General features: G+C 42.6%; 1 protein-coding gene and 1 non-coding gene across 2 annotated transcripts; both read left to right on the top strand.

Moving 5' to 3' along the window:
* Positions 1-2,004: 2,004 nt before the first annotated feature.
* TRNAG-GCC (transfer RNA glycine (anticodon GCC)) lies at positions 2,005-2,077 on the top strand. The gene has a single exon. It is a non-coding gene; the product is annotated as a tRNA-Gly (tRNA).
* A 1,486-nt stretch (positions 2,078-3,563) lies between these two features.
* On the top strand, positions 3,564-23,182 carry WBP2NL (WBP2 N-terminal like). The gene is made up of 7 exons (XM_068971549.1): positions 3,564-3,625; positions 12,444-12,552; positions 13,132-13,273; positions 13,430-13,522; positions 16,352-16,462; positions 22,668-22,796; positions 22,860-23,182. The coding sequence occupies exons 1-7, from the start codon at positions 3,564-3,566 to the stop codon at positions 23,180-23,182; spliced, it is 969 nt and encodes a 322-aa protein (XP_068827650.1).
* Positions 23,183-24,812: the final 1,630 nt, after the last annotated feature.

Genomic DNA, 24,812 nt, shown 5'->3' on the forward strand with positions numbered 1-24,812 from the left:
AGGCCATTCCAGGCGCCGCTCCTCCCTCCATTCCGCTCAGCTCTTCTTGCTGCAGGGCTACGCGCTCTTTAGCGCTGTGCGTGTCGGGCCCACCACCACAGCCCCTCTCAGCCCTCAGCAGATGGGGGCGGCCAGCTGCCTCTTTAGGACAGTTGCTGCTTCCATTTATCCACACCACCCCTCTCCTCCCAGTGGAATGGAGTTCCCGCCAGCACTGCCCTCCTCCATCGTCTGTGTCAGCCGGTCCTAGCCCATCCGTAGGGTGAAAGAACTCACCAAGAGCTTCTTCTGCCCTTGCAAACCCATATCAGCTACTTGTAACCATCTCCAAGGGATATGGCGTTGCTCCCTGTCCATTCATCTGCATGAGCTGCTCTTGACTTCCTTAAAGGGTCAAGAAAGCAACTTTTCTGCTTGTCGGATTTGTTGACGTCAGCTGTGTGAGCCCCAACGTGGGACAAGGATGTCTCCTTCATTGCTTAAAGCTTATTTGTAAGGATGGGTCACTCCAGATGGGGGGGAGCAAGGGCCAGGATCACTTTTTAAAAAAAATCACCGCTGGTGACTGGCCCAGAGTGCAGCCACACACCCTCCCTACCCCATATAGCAGCCATTTAGGAATGGTGGTTTTCCTGAAGGGACATTCCTGGAGTTGACTTCCTTATCCTTAGATTTTAAATAAGAACTAAACACACACGCCAAATTCCAGAAGCTCACGAGATGTGAACTCTAGGAAGAAAAGCATCCTTCTGTCCACTTAGCAATAAGAGGGAATCTTTTCCCACCTACCCTGGCTACTCCTACACCCCACCCCGCCCCCACTCCATTAATGTGAGTAATGAATTAGCCTGGCCACAGTCGGTCACTGTAGGCTGGTGGAAAATCCCCAGTGGAGGGCAAAGCCCTCCCATCAGATGCATGAATGTTTGCGAATGTTGGCTGCCACTGCCCACCCCTGCACTGAGTCTTTATGGACTACCCGTTGCCCACTGCCCGACCACTTCCACCTGGACACAACTTGCTCAAAGGCTGGTGACTTGTGGGCCATTCATCTACAACCAAATCCTGATGGAGCAAGAGGCCCAAGCCTAGGGGATGCAAGAACGACCCATTTCTTAAATGTTACCAGTCCCAGCCAACCTTTTGGTGACATTATGGTTAATTTTCCCAATTGAAAGTAAGCCAACAGACACTCAAACTGGTTGTGTAAATGTTGCTAGACTTTATGTGTTGTACAACTAAACATTGCTGTTTGAACAATAACTGTCTGAACTGTGTTTTATTTGTGCACCTCTATCCTTGGCCAAATTAGCTATTACATCATCTCACTCCTGTGGAGGGTGAGATAGGACCATGTTGGTAAGAAGCAGAGACAGAAATTAGAGATGGAAAATTTTTGTTCATCTTCAGTTGGCAAGAAATTGGTTGCCAGGCATTATTCCCTGGAATTTTGTATCCAAAATAAGTTACAGATCTTTCACATGACCTTGAGGGATGTGGTAGTCTATGTAGCCTGTTTCCTCCAATGGAAACGATGCTTATTTTCATTCAATTAATTTCCGAGCTTTCCCTCCTCCTTTTTCCAAAGGCATAAAACCAAAACTGTGAGAGGAGTGGATCCATCTTGCTAGAAACCTGCCTATTTTGCACTGAAGACTTTTTAAGAGTTAAGAATTTAAACTTAAAGCACTAGCTTTTCTCTTATCTTTTTTGAACTTGTCAGTCCTTCCTGTCTATGCGGTTTACACTGTCTTCTATAGCCAGCAAATAACACAACTCTACCTGCACATTATTTCTCTGAATTTGAATACAACAACCATATGCAATTGTGTTTGGATCCTCAACGTTCTGTATGATGATCTCAAGGTATAAACGAATGGTAGGAGTCAAGACTAGAGGAAGCAAGGTCAGTGTGCTCTTGGAGTCATTCAAGTTAAATGATGAGGGCCAGAACTAGAGCCACAAGGAGAAGAAAAGTGAGAAGATTTGAGGGACAGTTGGGCTTCCCTGGTGGCTCAGAGGGTAAAGCGTCTGCCTGCCATGCAGGAGACCTGGGTTCGATCCCTGGGCCAGGAAGATCCCCTGGAGAAGGAAATGGCAATCTACTCCAGTACTCTTGCCTGGAAAATCCCATGGACAGAGAAGCTTAGTAGATTACAGTCCATGGGATCGCAAAGAGTCGGACACGACTGAGCGACTTCACTTTCTTTCTTTTCTTGGCAAACATAAAATATTACAGCTGAAAGAAACCTCAGAGTTCTACTTCTTTCTTCAAACAGATAAGGAAACAAGGCTAGGAAGCATGATCATCTTGCCCAAGGTTATATACTTAGTTTACAATGCAGGACAGGACCTAGAGAGCAATGTGTGATGTTTGTTTCACTGCTTCACACCATTCCTATGGTAGTCATAATTAAGAATATATGTATACGTGTATATTCCTGAAATCAGGATGCATCTTACAACATATGTCAGTAGATTTAGCAGCTTTTTCCCCTTAAGAGTTACACTTTAAGATGGTGCATTTTATAACTGTTGTTTAGTTGCTGAGTTGTAACTGACTCTTCATGACCCCATGGTCTGTAGCCCACCAGGCTCCTCTGTCCAGATTTCCCAGGCAAGAATATTCAAGTGGCTTGCTATTTCCTTCTCCAGGGTATCTTCCTGACTCAGCGATCAAACCAGTGTCTCCTGCTTGGTAGGCTGTCTTTACCTCTGAGCCACCTGGGAAACCCCTATTTTATAACTGACAACATCTTAAATTTGATGAAATAGATGGTAGGTAATCCAGACGTTAACATCCTTTTATTGGAAGACCTCTGGTGCTATTGGTGAAGTTCAAGGAAATAAGCAAACACACAACGTTTTAGTCTTAAGAGCAACTCTGATAAAGTGTATCACCCTTTGGAGGAGGCAGGGCAGGTATGATGGGAGACAGAGAGACAAAAGGCTCTCTCCATCTTGGAGCTGGAACAGACTCACTCAGGGTCGAAATCCCCTCTTGGATCCCCTCACCCAGCTCTTGCACCATTTCCTGGACGCTGCCTCACAAAAAATTGGCTCTGATTTCAGTCTTTCTCTGGGGGAAGAGAGTTCTGCTCGCCTCAGGAGAAGTGAGGAATCATTTCAAACTTTTTCTCCAAAGGGCAACAATTTTCTGACCTGGGTCAGGAAGAGCATAGGAAAATCCCGCTTTTAATTTTGATTCCTGACAGGACCAATTCAAGTCCATACTCGTGGGCAGCGGGGCAGCTAGGCAGGGGCGACAAAGCAGCGGCCAAGACGGGGTCTGGCTGTGGTGATCACCGCCTCATCCCTTACTCCTCGGCGCTCCGGAGGCGGAGCCAATCCCCTGGACCTGCCCGCTTTCCCCTCACGGCTGTCTCAACCTTGACTCTGCTGGGTCCCCTGACGGAGGCCCCTCACGTGACCAGCTGCCTCATTCACTCACTCCGGGTCCTTGCGCCATAATCTCCGCCCTCCCCTTCAGAACCCCGCCCAACAGCTTGGCGCAGGCCCCGCCCCTTCCCATCTGCGGGGCGGCAGGAGGGGGCCTGGGCAGGATGGCAGTGAACCAGAGCCACAGCGAGAGCCGTCGTGGGGCCCTCATCTCCACTGGCGAAAGGTGCCTGAAAGGAAGCCTGTGGAGCTGTCGGAGGGAGGAGAGGCCTGGAGAATTGGCGGTGCACAAACTCTCAGCCAGTCAGAGACTTTCCCGCCTTTTCTGCGCTCATAGCAAGCGTAGCTCTTCCCCGACCATTAGAGCCGGCGCTGCCTCGCGGGTGTTCTGGATGTGAATGTGGCGGAGGCGGGAATAGGGGTGTCGCACGTGTGAAGGGCACGTGCCCAGGGAGTGAGCCGTGTGCTGCCTCAGAAAAAAGTTGGAAGTGCAGTGGCAGGAAAGGGAAGTCACACCGACCCTCGGGGTGGCGTGCCGTGCCGTGCCGTTAGGAGTGAGCTACCTTTGTAGAGTGACGGCAACAAGGTCCCAGGCTGCTGGGAGGTAGAAAAGGCACGCGTGTGGCTCTTTCTAGAAAGATCCTAAACTGTCCAGGGCCTCTCTTCACCCTCAGAACTTCAAAAAGCCCCCTCTCTTCTTCATCCCCAATCAAGGAGATGGCTGGTCTTACTTTTTTGAAAAGATGGGGACCAAAAGAAGACACGTCTGGGAAGAGTGATGTTCTCTCACCTCCCGTGGGGGCCCTGGGGTTTGCACCCATGGCTTTGTGGTGCTAGCAGTGCCTGCCGTTCACCTGTTTCCTCCAGCCTCGTCAGGTTCAGCCCAGAGTTGCCCATTTTTACTTCCCTACCCAATACCTCCAGTACTTTGGCCACCTCATGTGAAGAGTTGACTCATAGGAAAAGACTCTGATGCTGGGACGGATTGGGGGCAGGAGGAGAAGGGGACGACAGAGGATGAGGTGGCTGGATGGCATCGCGGACTCGATGGACGTGAGTCTGAGTGAACTCCGGGAGATGGTGATGGACAGGGAGGCCTGGCGTGCTGCGATGCTTGGGGTCGCAAAGAGTCGGACACGACTGAGCGACTGAACTGAACTGAACCCAATACCTTGGCCCCTGCTTCACTCTCCTCCTCAATCCCCTGCCCAGGCTGTTAAGAGTCCTGTTCAAACTCCCCAACAGTTCTTAAATATGCTCCTCTCTCTGCTCAGATTTGCCCTCATTTTCCTTTGCTCTCGCCTAGCAGTGAGACTCTGAAGCCCAATGCAGTGCTCAGGTGCGGCAAAACACACCCAGATTGCTTTGAATGCATTTATCAGGAAGATCCTTTAAGACAGTACATCGTGCTGATGTCCAGATCTGTTTTTTCAATGCTTCCTTCCCCAGAATATTTTCCTGACAGATTTATACACTCTGAAGGCTGTACATCCTCCCTTGGCCCTGAAGGACGGCTGCTGTTTTGTTCAGTTTTCCTAGTAGTGAGATGATTGCCCACCATGCTGATGCCCTGCACGCTGGCCTGGAGAACTGAAACCTGTGTGCCTGTGGCTCTGTGCCTGGAAGCCACTTCTAATCTGGTGTTTGGGTGTCTTCTCAGCTGGGCTACGAGTTTGTCTCTCTGCTTTTCTGTTTGTGTGCTAGAGGCAAGGAATGAAGCGTGGTCTTAAAAAAAGTATAACAAATATTGATTTTATGTGAATTATCTTTGTGGAGTCCTTTCTGTGCTCTCCAATGGTTCGCCTTATTGGGGCACTGTTCTAAGGGCTTTATGTTTATAATTGCTCTATCTGCAATGAGGATCAGTATGATTTTCTTCATGTCACAGGTGGAAAAACTGAAACAAATAGTAATTTGCCTAAAATCATATGGTCAGGCATGTGGGAGAGCTCTGAATTTTGGTAGTGTGTATTCATGTCACTACGCTGGCTGCCCCTCGAAAAGGAGAACTATGTCTCTTTTTTTCTCCTCTGCAAGCAAAGCTCTGTCAGGGCTCTACCTTTTCGGATAGAAACTACAGAAATAGCTTGAGAGGAAGAAGATTGGTTATATTTTGACTTCTCCTGACTATTCACAATACACAGTTAAGAAATTCATCACAGCTTGGCTGTGTTATGTGGAGATTTTTTTTCTGATCCCAGCTGAAAAGTCATAAATGTATGAGCCAGACTGTACTGGTAAAAAGGAAAATACTGATTTTGTTTTTTAAAAAAATCCATATTTTAAAATGTGCAGGTAATACCATTTAGAAAAATTGGGAAACATTTAATTACTCCAAATTCTTACATGAAGTGCTTTTTATATTTTGATGTGTATCCTTTTGCACATCCCCCTGTGGAAATACACACACCTTCCCCTATCAGACTGCTTTGTAATTTGTTTTCCTCATTTACTGATGTATTGAGAATGCTTTGCAGTATTGGCATCTATTAATACATCATTACTTTTGATGTCTGGTACTCCAATATGCAGACATTTTTGCTCAAGCCACTATCTGGGATAAGTCTGGTTTTAATTTGTCATTGCTATAAACATTGCCACAGTGAATTTCTTAAAGATTTATTTTTGTTCACCTGTCAAAATGTTCCATTCAGACATATTCCTGAAAGTGAAATTGGGGGGTCAGGAAACATAGACTTTTAAAAAATTATTATTTGTTATTTATTTAAATATTTATTTTTATTTATTTGGCTGTGTTGAGTCTTGATTTTGGCACACAAACCTTTGTTGTGGCCTGTGGGATCTTTAGTTCTGGTGTGCAGGATCTAGTTCCCGGACCAGGAATTGAACCCAGGCCTGCATTGGGAGCTTGAAGTCTTAACTGCTGGACCACCAGGGAAGTCCCCAGAGGACATAGACTTAAAAAATTTTTTTTTACATATTTATATAAAAATCCTTGTAAAAATATTTTTAAATATTACACATATTTTATATTTAACATATTTATAAATGGAAATATATTTATTGCAAATTCCCCCTACGGTTTCAGTTTCAGTTCAGTTGTTCAGTCGTGTCTGACTCTTTGTGATCCCGTGAACCACAGAACGCCAGGCCTCCCTGTCCATCACCAACTCTCGGAGTCCACCCAAACCCATGTCCACTGAGTCAGTGATGCCATCCAACCATCTCATCCTCTGCCGACCCTTTCTCCTCCTGCCCTCAATCTTTCCCAGCATCAGGGTCTTTTCAAATGAGTCAGCTCTTCGCATCAGGTGGCCAAAGTATTGGAGTTTCAGCTTCAGCATCAGTCCTTCCAATGAATATTCAGGACTGATCTCCTTTAGGATGGACTGGTTAGATCTCTTTGCAGTCCAAGGGACTCTCAAGAATCTTTCTCCAACACCTCTGTTCAAAAGCATCAATTCTTCTGCATTCAGCTTTCTTTATAGTCCAATTCTCACATCCATACATGACCACTGGAAAAATCCCCCTACAGAACTGTATCAATTTACATTCTTTTTAATACTTTGTGTCCAATTTCACCTTGCCAACACTGAATGTTAATCTTTGATAGCTCTGCCAGTCTGATAGGAAAGGAAAGGAAAGTGAAGTTGCTCAGTCATGTCTGACTCTTTGCGACTCCATGGACTGTAGCTTACCAGGCTCCTCCATCCATGGAATTTTCAAAGCAAGAGTACTGAAGTGGGTTTCCATTTCCTTCTCCAGAAGATCTTCCTGACTCAGGGATTGAACTCAGGTCTCCCGTGTTGCAGGCAGACACTTTACCATCTGAGCCACCAGGGAAGCTAGTCTGATAATGGAATCCAAATAATGAAATCTTTTTTTAAAGTTTTATTGCTAATGAAATTATTTTTGTCTTATGGTTATTGACTATATATGTATTTGGTGAATTTTCTTGGTTCATAAATATCCTCCACTTTTTGGCTAATTTGTTCATCATTTTTGTGTGGTAAAAACACATAACAAAAATTACTATCTTAACCATTAAAAAACAAAAATTGTATATAAAGTATATAACAATAATGTAATGTACACAGTGAAATGATTATTGCAGTCAAGTTAGTTAACATTTCATTTCCTCAAATAATTACCTTTTTGTTTTAGTGTGATGAAAGCACTTCAAATCTACTCTCTTAGCATATTTCCAGTGTTCAGTACAGTATTATTAAATATAGTCTTCACGCCTGCATATTAGATCTCTAGACTTATTCATCTTCAGTTCAGTTGAGTTCCTCAGTCGTTTCCGACTCTTTGCAGCCCCATGGACTGCAACACACCAGGCTTCCCTGACCATCAGCAACTCCCAGAGCTTGCTCAAACTCATGTCCATCGAGTCGGTGATGCCATCCAATCGTCTCATCCTCTGTTGATGCCTTCTCATGCTGCCTTCAATCTTTCCCAACATCAGGGTCTTTTCCAGTGAGTCAGTTCTTCGCATCAGGTGGCCAGACTATTGGAGCTTCAGCTTCAGCATCAGTCCTTCCAGTGAATATTCAGGACTGATTTCCTTTAGGACTGACTAGTTTGATCTCCTTTCAGTCCAAGGGACTCTCAACAGTCTTCTCCAACACCACAGTTCAAAAGCATCAGTTCTTATGCATTAAGCTTTCTTTATGGTCCAAGTCTCACATCCATACATGACTACTGGAAAAACCATAGCTTTGACTAGATGGACCTTTGTTGGCAAAGTAATGTCTCTGCTTTTTAATATGCTGTCTAGGTTGGTCATAGCTTTTCTTCCAAGGAGCAAGCGTCTTTTAATTTCATGGCTGCAGTCACCATCTGCAGTGATTTTGGAGACCAAGAAAATAAAGTCTGTCACTGTTTCCATTGTTTACCCATCTATTTGCCATGAAGTGACGGGACCAGATACCATGATCTTTGTTTTTTGAATGTTGAGTTTCAAGCTATCTTTTTTCACTCTCTTCTTTCACTTTCATCAAGAGGCTTTTTAGTTCCTCTTCACATTCTACCATAAGGGTGTTGTCATCTGCATGTCTGAGGTTATTGATATTTTCCCCAGCAGTCTGATTCCAGCTTGTGCTTCATCCAGCCTGGCATTTCACATGATGTATTCTGCATAGAAGTTAAATAAGCGGGGTGACAATATACAGCCTTGATGTACTCCTTTCCCAATTTGGAACCAGTCCATTATTCCATGTGCGGTTCTAACTGTTGCTTCCTGACCTGCATACAGGTTTCTCAAGAGGCAGGTCAGGTGGTCTGGTATTCCCATCTCTTTCAGAATTTTGCACAGTTTGTTGTGATCCACACAATCAAAGGCTTTGGGGTAGTCAATAAAGCAGAAGTAGATGTTTTTCAACTCTCTTGGTTTTTCAATGATCCAGCAGATGTTGGCAATTTGATCTCTGGTTCCTCTGCCTTTTCTAAACCCAGCTTGAACATCTGGAAGTTCTTGGTTCAGGTACTGTTGAAGCCTCGCTTGGAGAGTTTTGAGCTTTACTTTGCTAGCGTGTGAGATGAGTGCAATTGTGCGGTAGTTTGAGCATTGTTTGCCATTGCTTTTCTTTGAGATTGGAATGAAAACTGACCTTTTCCAGTCCTGTGGCCACTGCTGAGTTTTCCAAATTTGCTGGCATATTGAGTGCAGCACTTTCACAGCATCATCTTTTAGGATTTGAAATAGCTGAGCTGGAATTCCATCACTTCCACTAGCTTTGTTCGTAGTGATGCCTCTTAAGGCCAGTTGGACTTTGCACTCCAGGGTGTCTGGCTCTACATGACTGATCACACCATCGTGGTTATCTGGGTCATTCAGATCTTTTTTGTATAGTTCTCATGCGTATTCTTGCCACCTCCTCTTAATCTCTTCTGCTTCTATTAAGCCCATACCATTTCTGTCCTTTATTGTGCCCATCTTTGCATGAAATGTTCCCTTGGTATCTTTGATTTTCTTGAAGAGATCTCTAGTCTTTCCTAGTCTATTGTTTTCATCTGTTTCTTTGCATTAATCACTTAGGAAAGTGTTCTTATTTCTCCTTGCTATTGTTTGGAACTCTGCATTCAGAGGGTGTATCTTTCCTTTTCTCCTTTACCTTTTGCTTCTCTTCTTTTCTCAGCTATTTGTAAGGCCTCCTCAGACAGCCATTTTGCCTCTTTGCATTTCTTCTTGGGGATAGTTTTGGTCACCGCCTCCTATACAATGTTACAAACTTCCATCCATAGTTCTTCAGGCACTCTATCATGATCTAGTCCCTTGAATCAATTTGTCACTTCCAGCGTATAATCGTAAGGGATTTGATTTAGGTCATACCTGAATGGTCTATTTACTCATCTTACATAACTCTAAATTTGTATCCTTGCCTAACATTTCCCCATTTTCCTCATCCCCTCAACCCCCAATAACTACTGTTATACTCTTTGCTTCTATGAATTTGATTTTGTTTTAGATTCCACATGTGGGTGAAATCGTATAATTGTCTTTGTCTCTGCGATTGCACTTAGCACAGTGTCCTCAAGGTTCACCCATGTTGTGGCATGTGACAATATTCCTTCCTTTTTAAGCCTGAATAATATTCCATTGTATGTATATACCACATTTTGTTTCTCCATTCACTGATAGAGTTTTAGATTGCTTCCTCCTCTTGGCTGTTATGAATATGAGTGCACAAATATCTTTTTGAGACCTTGTTTTCAATTCTTTTTGACATATACCCAGAAGTAGGATTTCTGGACCATGGAGTAATTCTATTTTTAATTTTTGAGGCAACTCCATACTGTTCCATAGTGCCTGAACCACTTTACAATCCCACCAAGAGTGCACAGAATTTTCAACCTGTCAATATTCTAGGCCACAAACACCTAGGATATCTTTTTCAATAGTAGTCATCCTAATAGGTGTGAGGTGATATCTCATTTGTGGTTTTGATTTGCACTTATCTGATGATTAATAATGTTGAGCATCTTCTGGTATTTTTTGCTATTTATATATTATTTTGGAGAAATGTCTATTTAAATCCTCTGTCCCTTGAAAGAATTTTTTTCTTTTAAACTTTTTATTTTGTATTGAGGTATAGCCAGTTAACAATGTGATAGTTTCAGGTGAAAAGCAAAAAGACTCAGTCATGCATATACATTTATCCATTCTCCCCCAGACTCCCCTCCCATCCAGGCTACCACGTAACACTGAGCAGAGTTCCATGTGCTATACAGTAGGTCCTTGTTGGTTATCCCTTTGTCCATTTTTAAATTAGATTTGTTGTTGTTGAGTTGTATGAGTTCTTTATATATCCTAGATGGGCTGTGTGTGTGTGTGTGTGTGTGTGTGTGTGTGTGAGCCAGTCTTTGTCACTCAGTCAGGCAATGTAAAACTGTCTTAATTTTTACTTCCTGATTGGGCAGAGCCTCATTGTCAGCCAGAGGTAACTGTTCTAGAGCCTTCTCAGGTTTCTTCTGAGCATCAACCCAGCCCTGATATGTGAAAGCACCCAGTCTGTGATGCTTTCTAGATTCCCATGAACATGTTAGAGGTTTTCAAAGCCTTTATTTCTCAAAGCATCTCATTCCCCAGTCTTTTCTTCCTGTCTTTTAAGTTTTTTATTGTTTGCCCCCCAAAATCATCTTTTGCCCCACTTAACAGCTCTCACACATTTTGAAGTGTTGTTTAACAAACGTGCCCTGGGTAGCTGCCTTAATCCTGAGAGAATGCTGAGCTAGTCCTCCAGGGAACCCCTGGACAGGTCAAAGCAGAAAACCACAGTAAGGTCTGTTCTTCTCCCCTCGCCCCAGCGCTTTGTACTTATACTGAGAATGTGGGTTGCTGTTTTCAGAGCTGTGCCGAGCTAGGGAGTGGAGGAGTACTGGCCTAAGTTGAAGTGCACGAAGCTCTTACTGACGCTCTTATTTTTTTTCTTGATTAAACATTCCCCTGGTTGCTACAAGTTTTGATTAGATTCTAGAGTTCTAGACTGGCTTTTAGAGATCCCTGTTCCACTATTGTTGCTGACATCCACTTTTTAATACTCTTTTAAGAAGGACTTTTTAGCCATATACTATCACCCTAATTCCAGTTCTTATTACCTCATATCAGGACTATGTTAGTTCTTAAATGGATCCCTCTGACATATCACCATTTCCTTGATCACGTGACCTACCTGCAGAGACAGCTGCAGGTCACAGTTCTGCCTTGCCTGTTGAATGATGTCTCTAGCTCTGGTCCCAGGACGGGCCCAGCTTTATCTCACTATTCCTCCTAATCACACTTCCATGATGTTTTGATAAATTCACGCAGGTAGGCTGCTCCCAAGTATACAGTGTTCTTTCCACTGATGCTGTTTGCATCCCATCAGGACTGTCCCCTACCCTCACTTCTGCCCAATGAAACACTATTCATCTCTTAAGAATCAGCTCAAATTTCAATTTTTCTATAAAATCATTCCTAATTACTTCTATCAAGAGCTGATCTCTACCTGCCATGATATTTTGTTCTGCCTATGTGATGCATATCATGTTTTTCTTGCATTATTACTTATATCCATGTTGTCATTCATTCATTCAATAAATATTAATAGCATATATATATATATATATATATATATATATATATATACATAAAACTAAGAAAGAGAAAAAACCCCAGTAGGATTCTGTAAGAGTAGGATGGGTCCAGGGTTTTCAGGTTAGGAGTGAAGGGAGAACATGGCAGACATGTCAGAGGATCCTGTAGCTCACTTCATATGTCTCACCTTCTTTACCAGAGTCCAAGAAACAGTTTCATTAACACAGTGCTTTATATAAAATGCACAAGAAGTATAAGAATTAGTGGACTTTAAGAATAGAATTAGGTTTGCTAAGAAAGAAAGAAAAAAAGAACCCAGTGATAAAGAGGAAGACAAGTGTGAGTTGTCAGAGAATAAGATCATTTCAATTCCTTTCTATTTTAATAAAATAGTAGCAGTAGCAGCCAAAAACCTCCCTCCAGGCTAGAAACTGCACCGAGAGCTTTGTTTGTGTCTTTTCATATAACTCCTAAACCGCGTGCTGTCCGCCTTTCTTTTCTGCAGTGTGTTGAAGCAGTGTGAGGATGTGGACCTCTGCTTCCTGCAGAAACCAGTGGAATCCCATCTCTTTAATGGCACAAAGAAAGGAACGTTGTTTCTCACTTCATACCGGGTAATTTCTCTCTTTTTAATCTAATTTATTTTATTTATTTATTTTTTCACTGTGCTGGGTCTTCATTGCTATGCCCGGGCTTTTTCTAGTTGTGCTGAGTTGGGGTTACTCTGTAGTTGTGGTGCTCGGGCTTCTCATTGCAGTGGCTTCTCTTGTTCAGGAGCACAGGCTCTAGGGTGCTCAGGCTCAGGAGTTGTGGCACACAGGCTTAGTTGCCCTGTGGCATGTGGAATCTTCTTGGACTAGGAATTGAACCCATGTCCCCTGCATTGGCAGGCAGATTCCTAACCATTGAACCCCCAGGAAAGTCCCATAACAGGTAATTTCTGCTTCTCCTTTGATCTAATTAACTCTACGTTTATTTCCCTTAAAAGGGAGAGAGGTTAAACCTTGACTTTCAAAATGTTTTGTAACGTTACCACTTGGAGATTTTCCTTGTTGAAGAGTGATGGAAGAAAATCTGTGATGTTTCTCAATTAGGCCAGAATGCCAAAGCAGCCTCGACTTTAGAATTGTTCTTCTACGTCTCAACGCAAGGACGAATCGCATTCCTTTCCCAAAGTTTCTTTCCTTTCTTAGGTGGTCTTCGTGACTTCACATTTAGTCAATGACCCCATGCTTTCTTTTATGATGCCCTTTGACTTGATGAGTGACTGCACCATTGAACAACCAATTTTTGCCCCCAACTACATTAAAGGAACCATTCAGGCAGCTCCGGGTGGTAAGTGTCCCCCTCAGAAGTGTATTTTTTCTCAAAAGCTTGTAGAAAGTCTAAGATTCAGACTCCACTGGGTGGCGCTTCTCTCCATGCTTTGGGCAGTGCTTCTGTTACCAGCGTGCCAGCCTCTTAGTGAGTGTCTGCCATTTCTCCCCCCAGGTGGCTGGGAAGGACAAGCTGTTTTTAAGTTATCCTTCAGGAAAGGAGGTGCCATCGAATTTGCCCAACTGATGATAAAAGCTGCCTCTGCTGGTGAGTGATGCTGGTAAAGATATCAAGCTCTTTGGGATTTGGGGGCCTGTATAATTGGAATAGGATGGTTAACTAGTGAAGACTTCTGCCCTCTGTGGTCAGGACGGTGGTATTTCCCCACATTGTTGTTTAGTCGCTAAGCTGTGTCTGACTTTTTTCAACTTCATGTACTGTGTAGCCTGCCAGGCTCCTCTGTCCGTGGGATTTCCCAGGCAAGAATACTAAAGCAGGTTGCCATTTCCTTCTCCACATTTCACATGTATTCAGTGGGTATTTCCTGAGCCTACTGACTATGAACCAAATACCCTACTACATGCTAGGAACATAACCTGAAGAAGTTCACAATCTAGTGGGAATTTACAGTCAGACACCTGAGTGATTTTACCATAGTAAATCATTCGGATAGTCTCTTGTCCGTTTAAGTGGCTGCATCATTGAATACTCTTGTTTTTGGTGGAGTTACCTTGGCTCTTCTTCCTCTGGCATGCCTTCTTGTCTTCTCTCTGGCTATAGTTTTGCTCTTCTTGGGTTTAATTCTCATTTTTCACGGGACTAAAGCATGGGAAGAGATACTGTCAAGTCCTGCAGCACTGATCTAATAGATATACCAGAGGACTCTTTTCAAACTTAGAATACAAGTAATCTTTTAATTCAGTGTAGCTTCACTTTGTATCCCTCACTCTCTCAGTTTTTGTATTCCAATCCAGCTGGACTTCTTTGTACCTTGCTCTCCCATCTCTGAGCCTTCAGGCTATTTGCTCTGTCTGGAATGCTCTTCTTTCTCCCTTGCTTTCCACCACCAACTCCAGTCTAGTTAACATGCACATGGTCTGGTGGAAATAGACATATGCAAGAATAATACATTATCCTATCTAACGGTGGGCTTTCCTGGTGGCTCAGAGGTAAAGAATCCGCTTGCAATGCAGGAAATACAGAAGTGGATTTGATCCCTGGGCTGGGAAGATCCTCTGGAGAAGGAAATGGCAACCCACTCCAGTATTCTTGCCTTGGAGACCCCATGGACAGAGGAACCTGGCGGGCTACAGTCCATGGGGTCACAAAGAGTTGGACACAACTGAGCACATCCCACCCAGTTAAGATAATGCTAGCTATTGAAACAGATAAACCCCAAATTATCAGTGACTTAAGATAGTGATGGAGAAGGAAATGACAACCCATTCCAGTATTCTTGCCTGGGAAATCCTATGGACAGAGGAGCCTGGCTGGCTGCAATCCACGGGGTGGCAAAAAATCAGACATAACTAAGCGACTAAACAAACAACTATTACCGCTTATATAAAGGCCAGTTGGGAACTTCTCTGACAGTTCAGTGGTTAAAATTTCCCGTTTCATCGCAGACAGTGTGAGTTCTATCCCTAGCCTGTGGCTTAGACCCCACATGCCTCAGGGCCAAAAAAGCAAAGCATAAAACAGAAGCAGTATTGCAACAAATTCAATACAGACTTTAAAAATGGCTCACATCAAAATAAACCTTAAAAAGAGGCCAATCAGCAGGGGTTAAAGGGACCTCTGTTCCACACAGCCCTTCAGGGACCCAGGGTAGTAGAGTCTCATCATTAACACATGGCTTCCACAGCCTCTTTGGGTGGTCAGCAGAGTGAGGAAGACAGTAAAGATCTCACCTGGGATGTTTTCATGAGCCAGGCACGGAAGCTGTGTACATTGCTTCTGGTCATATGCCATAGGGCAGAAATTAGTGTGGCAGGTTGACAATGGTTCTGAAAATATAATCCTCAGAATCTTTGAATGTTACTTTGTAAAAAAAAAAAAAAGGCTTTTCAGATATAATTAAGGATCTTGAGATGAGAGAATTACTCTAGATTACTCAAATACCATCAAATACTAAATACCATTAAAGTGTCCTTATAAAAGAGATGCAGAGACCAACAGAAGCTTTCTTTGGTAATGTCATTGTTGTTGTTCAGTTGGTAAGTCATGTCCAGCTCTTTATGACCCCATGGACTGCAGCATGCCAAGCTTCCCTGTTCTTCACTCTCTCCCAGAGTTTGCTCAAACTCATGTCCACTGAGTCAATGCCATCCAAGCATCTCATCCTCTGTCGCTCCCTTCTCCTCCTGCCCTCAACATTTCCTAGCATCAGGGTCTTTTCCGATGAGTCATCTCTTTGCATCAGGTGGCCAAAGTATTGGAGTGTCAGCTTCAATATCAGTCCTCCCAATGCATATTCAGGGTTGATTTCCTTTAGGATTGATGGGTTTGATCTCCTTGCTGTCCAAAGGACTCTCAGGAGTCTTCTCCAGCACCACAGTTCAAAAGCATCAATTCTTCAAGGGTGCTCAGCCTTCTTTATGGCCCAACTCTCACATCCATCCATGACAACTGGAAAAACCATAGCTTTGATCATATAGACCTTTGTTGGCAAAGTGATGTCTCTGCTTTTTAAAACACTGTCTAGGTTTGTCATAGCTTTTCTTCCAAGGAGCAGACATCTTAATTTCATGGCTGCAGTCACCACCTGCAGGGTACTGCCATTATGTTGGCCTTTAATGGAGTTATCTTGACAACTTGATAGAATCTTCACTTGAAAATTTTTTCTGAATCCCTATTATGGTGGGTGTTATGCTAGGCCTTCAATAAGCACAGGAAAATATACACAATCACTGTCTTCAGGAAGCATGCAGTTGAGGACAAGGACAGAGTATATTTTAAATCTTGTATCCTGGGAGCATTGCCGGACACTTATGTAACATGTTGGTTAAAACTCTGTTAATTATTTGGTTGATAGTTGCTGTATATCTGTTTTAAAAGAATTAAAGAGCCCTTATTTTGCCAAATTTGTCTTCTCAGCTGCCAGAGGAATTCCACTTGGAAGTGTAAATTACTGGTTTGACACTTCAGGACTGTACATAATTACTGTCCCAGGGGCTGCAGTGTGCTCCTCACAGACACCTTGTCCAGGTGAGGTATGGCAGGGAGGTTCTTCCTGGGAGGTGGAAAGGTGTGCCCAGGGCTCACAGATCTAATCACGGATAGCTTGCCTCCAACTCTGCTGCAGGAGAAGCAGCGGAGTTTTGGAGGTTGGAAAATAGTTGAGTCCATGATTTCATTTCCAGATTCAAACCCGGTGGCAAGCCAGTAAGTGACCGGCTTTCCATTTCAGACTTTGTTGTTGTTCAGTCACTCAGTCGTGTCCGACTCTTTGCAACCCCATGGACTGCAGCATGCCAGGCTTCCCTGTCCTTCACCAGCTCCCAGAGCTTGCTCAAGCTCATGTCCATCGAGTCAGTGATGCCATCCAGCCATCTCGTCCTCTGTCATCCCCTTCTCCTCCTGCCTTCAATTTTCCCAGCATCAGAGTATTTTCTACTGAGTTGGCTCTTCGCATCAGGTGGCCAAAGTATTAGAGGTTCAGCTTCAGCAGCAGTCCTTCCAATGAATATTCAGGATTGATTTCCTTTAGGATTGACTGGTTTGATCTCCTTGCAGTCCTAGAGACTCTCAAGAGTCTTCTCCAACACCACAGTTCAAAAGCATCAATTTCAGGCTTACTTTGATGTACAAATATGGAGGATATTGGGCAACTCTCATCAGTAGGAAGTCACTTCTGCTTACAATCTGAGCAGAAATGTGTGCTCTTGGATACTTCCGCATTCCTCTCTCATATAAGCACAGCCATCATGCTTGTCCACGCCCTTCATCCTCACTGAAGATTCCAATCCTGGGCTTTGTGACCTATACCCTTTCCTGTAACAGTTGTGTCTGTCCACAGATGCTGAGCCGTGTTCCCCAGAGATGTAGATCAGTACTCTCAAGTGTGGTTCACAGTCTGTGGGTGGACCACGAAAGGTCTCCTAACAGGCTGCCAACAGACCCCCAGATGCAGGCCATTTCTTGGGTTTTCCTTGGAGGATGACATGCATGTCCATCAGCATTTAGTTTGTACACAACTGATGGGTAGTTATTTCTGACCTTTGTAGTTACCTTAATCTTTAAGTGTTAATCAACTGACATTCAAAATTTTGAAGTAAGTATTGGTAAGGTTTTATAAAAAGGTTTTTAGGTTGAAATTTGTGTAACATACAATTAACCATTTTAAAACGTACAATTCAATGGTATGTAGGGTATCACAGTGCTGTGCAGCCATCAGCTCTCTCCAGTTTCAAAACTTTTCCAAGACTTCGCTGGCAGTCCAGTTGTCTCCTCTCCTTTGTCTCTTGGTTTCCTCTAATCTGCTTTTTGTCCTTTTGGATTTGCCTGTTCTGTGTATATCACATAAAAGAAGCCAAGCAACATGTGGCTTTGCGTTCGGCTTATCTCACTTAACATGATGTTTCCAAGGCTTGTCCAAGATGTAGCATGTATCAGTGCTTCACTCTCTGTGTCTGCCTAGTGCTCCACTGTTTATATCAGAGTTTGTTTTTTCATCCGTGCATTGATGCACATTTGGCTTGTTTCCACCTTTTGATTATTATGAGTAATAGCCGTTATAATCATCTGTATATAGGTTTCTCTGTAGACATAAGTTTTCATTTCTCTTGAGTACATACTTAGGTTTGGAATTATTGGGTGATATGGTAGTTCAATGTTTAACTTGTTTGAGAAACCACCAAACTCTTTTTCCACAGCAACTGCACTGTTTTTTCACTCTCACCAGCAATGTACAAGTTCCCATTTCTCCATATCATTGTCAATGCTTGTTATTTTCCTTTCTTTTTGCTAGTTGTTTATATTAAAGTTACCCTAGTGAGGTGAGGTGATATCTCATTATAATTTTAACTTGCATTTTCTTAATGACCAATGGTATTGAATATCTTTTCACGTGCTTGTTGACCATTTGTGTATCTTCTCTGGAGCTGTATCTATTCAAGTCCTTTGCCCATTTTAAAATTTTTATTTATTTATTCATTTTTGGCCACACTGTGTGTTTGTTGCTGCTCTTGGGCAGCAAGCAGGGGCTACCTGTTTCTGCATTGTGCTTCCTTGCAAGCTTCTCATTGCAGTGGCTTCTCCTGTTGCAGAGCATGGGCCCTAGAGAGTGTGGGCACAGGCCTCGTTGCTCTGCAGCATGTGGGACCTTCCCGGACCAGAGATTGAACCCACGTCACCTGCATTGGCAGGTGGATTCTTAACCGCTGCACCACCAGGGAAGCCCAAGTGTGGTGTTTAATTTCCAGAAATTTGTGAATTTTCCAGTTTTACTTCTGTTGTTGATTTATAAATTAATCTCTTTGTGATGAGAGAAGCTACTTTGTATGACATCTATCTTTTAAAATCTATCCAGACTTAATTTGTTGCCTAATATATGGTCTATTCTGAAAAATATCACATGTGTCCTCGAGAGTACCAGGGTCCCAGGTGGCACTAGTGGTAAAGAATCCGCCTGCCAGTGCAGGAGACATAAGAGATGTAGGTTCGATCCCTGGGTCAGGAAGATCCCCTGGAGAAGGGAAAATTCCATGGGCAGAGGAGCCTGGTGGGCTACAGTCCATGGGGTCACAAAGAGTTGGACACAGCTGATCAACTGAGCATTTGAGAGTAATGTGCATTCTGTTGTTGGGTAGAGTGTCCTATGTTTGTTAGATCCAGTTGGCTTGATGTGCTTTTTCATATCCTCTACTTCTTATTTATCTTCTCTCTGGTTGTTCTATCCATCAGTGTGAGTGAGGGATATTGAAGTCTTCAACAATTACTGTAAAATTGCTTCTTCCAATTCTGTCAGTTTTGCTTCGTATATGTGATGGTCTGTTATCAGCTGTGCAAATGTTTATAATTGTTATATTCTTTTGCTGTACTGAACGTTTTATTAACATGTAATTTTCTTCTTTATTTCTTAATGACGTAAAGTCTATTTTGATGTAAAGTCTATTTTGTCTGATATTAGGATAGTTACTTTTGCTCTCTTTTGGTTACTATTTACATGGAATATCTTTTTTCATCCTTTACTTTTAATTTATTTATGTCTTTGTATCTAGAACAAGTCTCTTAAGCACATAGCATGTAGTTGAATCATGAATTTTCATTCATTCTGCCAATCTCTGTCTTTTGATTGGGGAATTTAATCCACTTGCATTTAAAGTAATTACTGATGATGGGAGCCTTCAGTTCAGTTCAGTCGCTCAGTCATGTCCAACTCTTTGCAATCCCATAAATCGCAGCATGCCAGGCCTCCCTGTCTTATCACCAACTCCCGGAGTTCACTCAGACTCATGTCCATCAAGTCAGTGATGCCATCCAGCCATCTCATCCTCTGTTGTCCCCTTCTCCTCCTGCCCCCAATCCCTCCCAGCATCAAAGTCTTTTCCAATGAGTCAACTCTTCGCATGAGGTGGCCAAAGTACTTCTACTGTTTTACTATTTGGTTTTAATATGCCTTATAGCTTTTTTGTCCCTCATTTTCTGCATCACTGTCTTCTTTTGTGGTTTAGTTGATTTTTTGATAGTGAAAAGTTTGAATTCCTTTCTCATTTCCTTTTGTTTATATTGTATAGCTTTATTTTGGGTGTGCCTACCATGGGGGTTACATTTAACATCCTAAAGTTATAACACTGATTTGAATTTTACAATCTTAACTTCAATAACATACACATATTCTGTACCTTTACAAGCCCTCCTTCTCACTCCTTTTAGTTGATATCACAAAATTATATCTCTATACACTGTGTCCCCAAACACATAATCTAATATTTCCTTTAAATGCATTAGTCTCTTCAGTTATGTAGAAAACAAAAATGAAATTACAAACCTTTGTTATAATAATGTTGACTTTTATAATTGCTCAGTGATTTACCTTTATTGAGATATTTATTTTTTCATATGGCTTCAAATTATTATCTAGTGTCCTTTCATTTGACTCCCTTAAGCATTTCTTGCAGGACAAGTCTAGTTGTAATTAACTCCCTCAGGTTTTGTTTATCTGGAAACATCTTTCTTTCTCTATCTGAAAGGAGTTTGGCCAGATATAGGATTCTTGTTGGACAGTTTATTTCTGGCCTCCAACATTCCTGAAGAGAAATCTGCTAATCTTCTTATTGAGGATCTCTTGTATGTAATTATTCACTTCTCTCTTGCTGCTGTCCCTTGGTCTGCAAGGAGATCCAAACAGTCCATCCTAAAGGAAATCAGTCCTGAATATTCATTGGAAGGACTGATGCTAAAGCTGAAACTCCAATACTTTGGCCACCTGATGTGAAGAGCTGATTCATTTGAAAAGACCCTGATGCTGGGAAAGATTGAGGGCAGGAGGAGAAGGGGATGACAGAACATGAGATGGTTGGATGGCATCACCAACTCAATGGACATGGGTTTGGGTGAACTCCTGGAGTTGGTGATGGACAGGGAGGCTTGGCATGCTGCGGTTCATAGGGTCGCAGAGAGTTGGACACAATGAGCGACTAAATTGAACTGAACTTGCTGCTGTCAAGAGTCTCTATTTTGTAAGTTTGACTATAATGTGTCAGTGTGGATCTCTTTGAGTTCATCTTATTTGGAGTTTATTGAGCTTCTTGGATGTTTATATTCATGTGTTTCATCAGGTTTGAGAAGTTTTCAGTCTTTATTTCTTCAAATACTTTCTCTACATCTTTCTCTCTTTCTTCTTTTTCTGAAACTTCCACAGTGTGATATATGTTGGTCTCCTTGGTAGTGTCCCACTGGTCCCTTGGGCTCTGTTGACGTTCCGTCAATCTTTTTCTTTCTATTCCTCTCTATCTACAGCTTTTATTATTCTATATTCAAGTTTACTGGTTCTTTCTTTTGCCTATTCAAATATGAATTTGAATCCCTCTAGTGAATTTTTCATTTCAGTTATTGCACTTTTCAGCTCCAGAACTTCGTTTGTTTTGGTTTCTTGTTATGTTTTCTATCTCTTTACTGATGTTTCTATTTTGTTCATATATCACTTTTCTTGACTTTATATACATTTTTCCTTTTGTTCTTTGAGCATCTTAATGACGATTCTTTTAATTTTTTTCTAGATAGCATAAATATTAAATATGGATTATAGAAAAACAACTTGACAGTTATCCATTTATGTTGACACAGTTAAATCATTTTGGGAATGTAGCCAAGGAATGGAGAAGGCAATGGCACCCCACTCCAGTACTCTTGCCTGGAAGATCCCATGGATGGAGGAGCCTAGTAGGCTGCAGTCCATGGGATCTCGAAGAGTTGGACACGACTGAGCAACTTCACTTTCACTTTTCACTTTCACTTTTCACTTTCCTGCACTGGAGAAGGAAATGGCAACCCACTCCAGTGTTCTTGCCTGGAGAATCCCAGGGACAGGGGAGCCTGGTGGGCTGCCATCTATGGGGTCGCACAGAGTCGGACACAACTGAAGTGACTTAGCAGTAGCAGTAGCAGTAGCCAAGGAAGTAAATAAAATCCATGTTTATTATAATATTAATTGGAAAGTTGGAAGCAACATAACTCTCTGACAATCAGGTAGCACTTATCATAAGTGGCGTTTATCCATATGATAAAATATTGTCCAGATTTTAATCTGTGAAATACATTAATGATATAAAGAACTTTCTTGGCAGTCCAGTGGTTAGGACTTGGCATTTTCATTGCTGAGGGCCAGATGCAGTCCCTGGTTGGGAAACTAAGAATCCCACAAGCCATGCAGAGCAGCCAGGAAAAAAAGAGAAAAATAATATAAAGAGCATTCTCACAATGTCAAGTAAAAAGAGACAGATTTTTAAAAATTATATGATTGTCATAATCATGACTGTATAAAAAATATTAACAGAGATCCTACCTATAAATATACCAAAATAATAAATTTTTGTCTTTGATGATGAAATTATAGATGACTTTTAAAAATTTATCTCTTCTCTATTTCCCAAATACATATTCCTCATTGAGCATTTTTTATTATTATCAAATCAAACTTTACTGAGTTAAGTATGTATTTGTGTACAACTATTAGTATGTAGAGATTTAACTATAGGTTATTTTCATGTTAATTTGGATTCCTCCACAACAGGAAATGTTAAAGCATCCAACTGGTGATGACTGAAGGATAAGGCTCTTGCATTGTTCTGTCTGAATTCTCTTCCTGTGTCAGTCTGCTTCAGTATTTTTTTTATCTTCCACCTCTTTCTTACTTATTCCTTGTCTGCTCTAAAAAATGAGTAACTGATTTTTTTTTTTTCCTTCTCAGCATATCCAGTTGTGATCTATGGACCCCCACCACCAGGATATAGAGCCCAACCAGGGGAATATGGAACTCCACGGGAAGGATATGGAGCCCAACCAGGGGGATATGGAGCCCCACCTGGGGGATATGGAGTCCCACCTGGGGGATATGGAACCCCACCTGTGGGATATGGAGTAGCACCTGGGGGATATGGAACCCCACCTGTGGGATATGGAGTCCCACCTGGGGGATATGGAGCCCCACCTGGGGGATATGGAGTCCCACCTGGGGGATATGGAACCCCACCTGGGGGATATGGAGCCCCTCCTGGTGGATATGGTGCCCCACCTGCAGGATATGGAGCCCCACCTGCAGGATATGGAGCCCCACCAGCTGGAAATGAAGCCCTACCCCCGGCATATGAACCTCCATCTGCTGGAAATACAGCTGCCTCTCACAGATCTGTGGCAGCTCAGCAGGAGACTTCTCTTCCCTCTACCTCATCTTCTCAGGTCCATTTACCACCTTCTCAGAGTTAAATCTTGAAGATTCACCAAGCAAAGGGCACCCTAAAACTGAAATTACAGTAAGAAGGAAGACTCAGGTAGGTGGCTGAAGTCCCATCCCAGGTAGTTGTCATACCCTTTGGAAGGGCAACCTTAGAGGGAAGATGAAGCTTTACTTCCATGCCTAGATTTTAGAGGCCAAGTCAGTTCTTGATTGGGCTTGCCTGGTGGCTCAGTTGGTGAAGAATCTGCCTGCAATGCAAGAGATGCAGGTTTGATCCCTGGGTCGGGAAGATCCCCTGGGAGAAGGAAATGGCAACTCACTCCAGTATGCTTGCCTGGGAAATCCCATGGACAGAGGAGCCTGGCAGGCTATAGTCCATGGGGTTGCAAAGAGTCAGACACAACTTAGTGACTAAACCATCACCATCACCACCACCACCACCAATTCTTGATTAGATGGGCTAAAGCAGAAGTACATTCATACAGCTAATTCACCAACAATTTGGTTGACATTGGCTGCATTTTTTAAAAAATTACATTTTTTTAAACATACCTTGAGTCAGTTTGGAAAAACTGTTCTGCATCCCCTCTCCAATTCAAGAAACATCCATTATGCTAAGTTTGCTAGGAACTAAGATATATGTTAAAAATATCAAGTTGAGGGGTTTCATGATGATGTGATCACTAATCTAGAGCCAGACATCTTGGAATGTGAAGTCAAGTGGGCCTTAGAAAGCATCACTATGAACAAAGCTAGTGGAGGTGATGGAATTCCAGTTGAGCTGTTTCAAATCCTGAAAGATGATGCTGTGAAAGTGCTGCACTCAATATGCCAGCAAATTTGGAAAACTCAGCAGTGGCCACAGGACTGGAAAAGGTCAGTTTTCATTCCATTCCCAAAGAAAGGCAATGCCAAAGAATGCTCAAACTATCGCGCAATTGCACTCATCTCACATGCTAGTAAAGTAATGCTCAAAATTCTCCAAGCCAGGCTTCAGTAATACGTGAACCGTGAACTCCCTGATGTTCAAGCTGGATTTAGAAAAGGCAGAGGAACCAGAGATCAAATTGCCAACATCCACTGGATCATCGAAAAAGCAAGAGAGTGCCAGAAAAACATCTATTTCTGCTTTATTGACTATGCCAAAGCCTTTGACTGTGTGCATCACAATAAACTGTGGAAAATTCTGAAAGAGATGGGAATACCAGACCACCTAACCTTCCTCTTGAGAAATCTGTATGCAGGTCAGGAAGCAACAGTTAGAACTGGACATGGAACAACAGACTGGTTCCAAATAGGAAAAGGAGTACGTCAAGGCTGTATATTGTCACCCTGCTTATTTAACTTATATGCAGAGTATATCATGAGAAACGCTGGACTGGAAGAAACACAAGCTGGAATCAAGATTGCCAGGAGAAATATCAATAACCTCAGATATGCAGATGACACCACCCTTATGGCAGAAAGTGAAGAGGAGCTAAAAAGCCTCTTGATGAAAGTGAAAGAGGAGAGCGAAAAAGTTGGCTTAAAGCTCAACATTCAGAAAACTAAGATCATGGCATCTGGTCCCATCACTCCATGGGAAATAGATGGGGAAACAGTAGAAACAGTGTCAGACTTTATTTTGGGGAGCTCCAAAATCACTGCAGATGGTGACTG

The sequence above is a fragment of the Capricornis sumatraensis genome, chromosome 4 (genome assembly GCF_032405125.1).
Source record: "Capricornis sumatraensis isolate serow.1 chromosome 4, serow.2, whole genome shotgun sequence".
In the NCBI taxonomy this organism is placed as follows: domain Eukaryota; kingdom Metazoa; phylum Chordata; class Mammalia; order Artiodactyla; family Bovidae; genus Capricornis; species Capricornis sumatraensis.

What these genes read in the sequence shown, in the direction of transcription:
- WBP2NL (XM_068971549.1), top strand. Translation starts at nt 3,564, where the DNA reads ATGGCAGTGAACCAGAGCCACAGCGAGAGCCGTCGTGGGGCCCTCATC. An exon ending in TGTTTCTCACTTCATACCGG is followed by an intron (nt 12,553 to 13,131) that starts GTAATTTCTCTC and finishes TTCCTTTCTTAG; the next exon opens with GTGGTCTTCGTGACTTCACA. An exon ending in CATTCAGGCAGCTCCGGGTG is followed by an intron (nt 13,274 to 13,429) that starts GTAAGTGTCCCC and finishes TTCTCCCCCCAG; the next exon opens with GTGGCTGGGAAGGACAAGCT.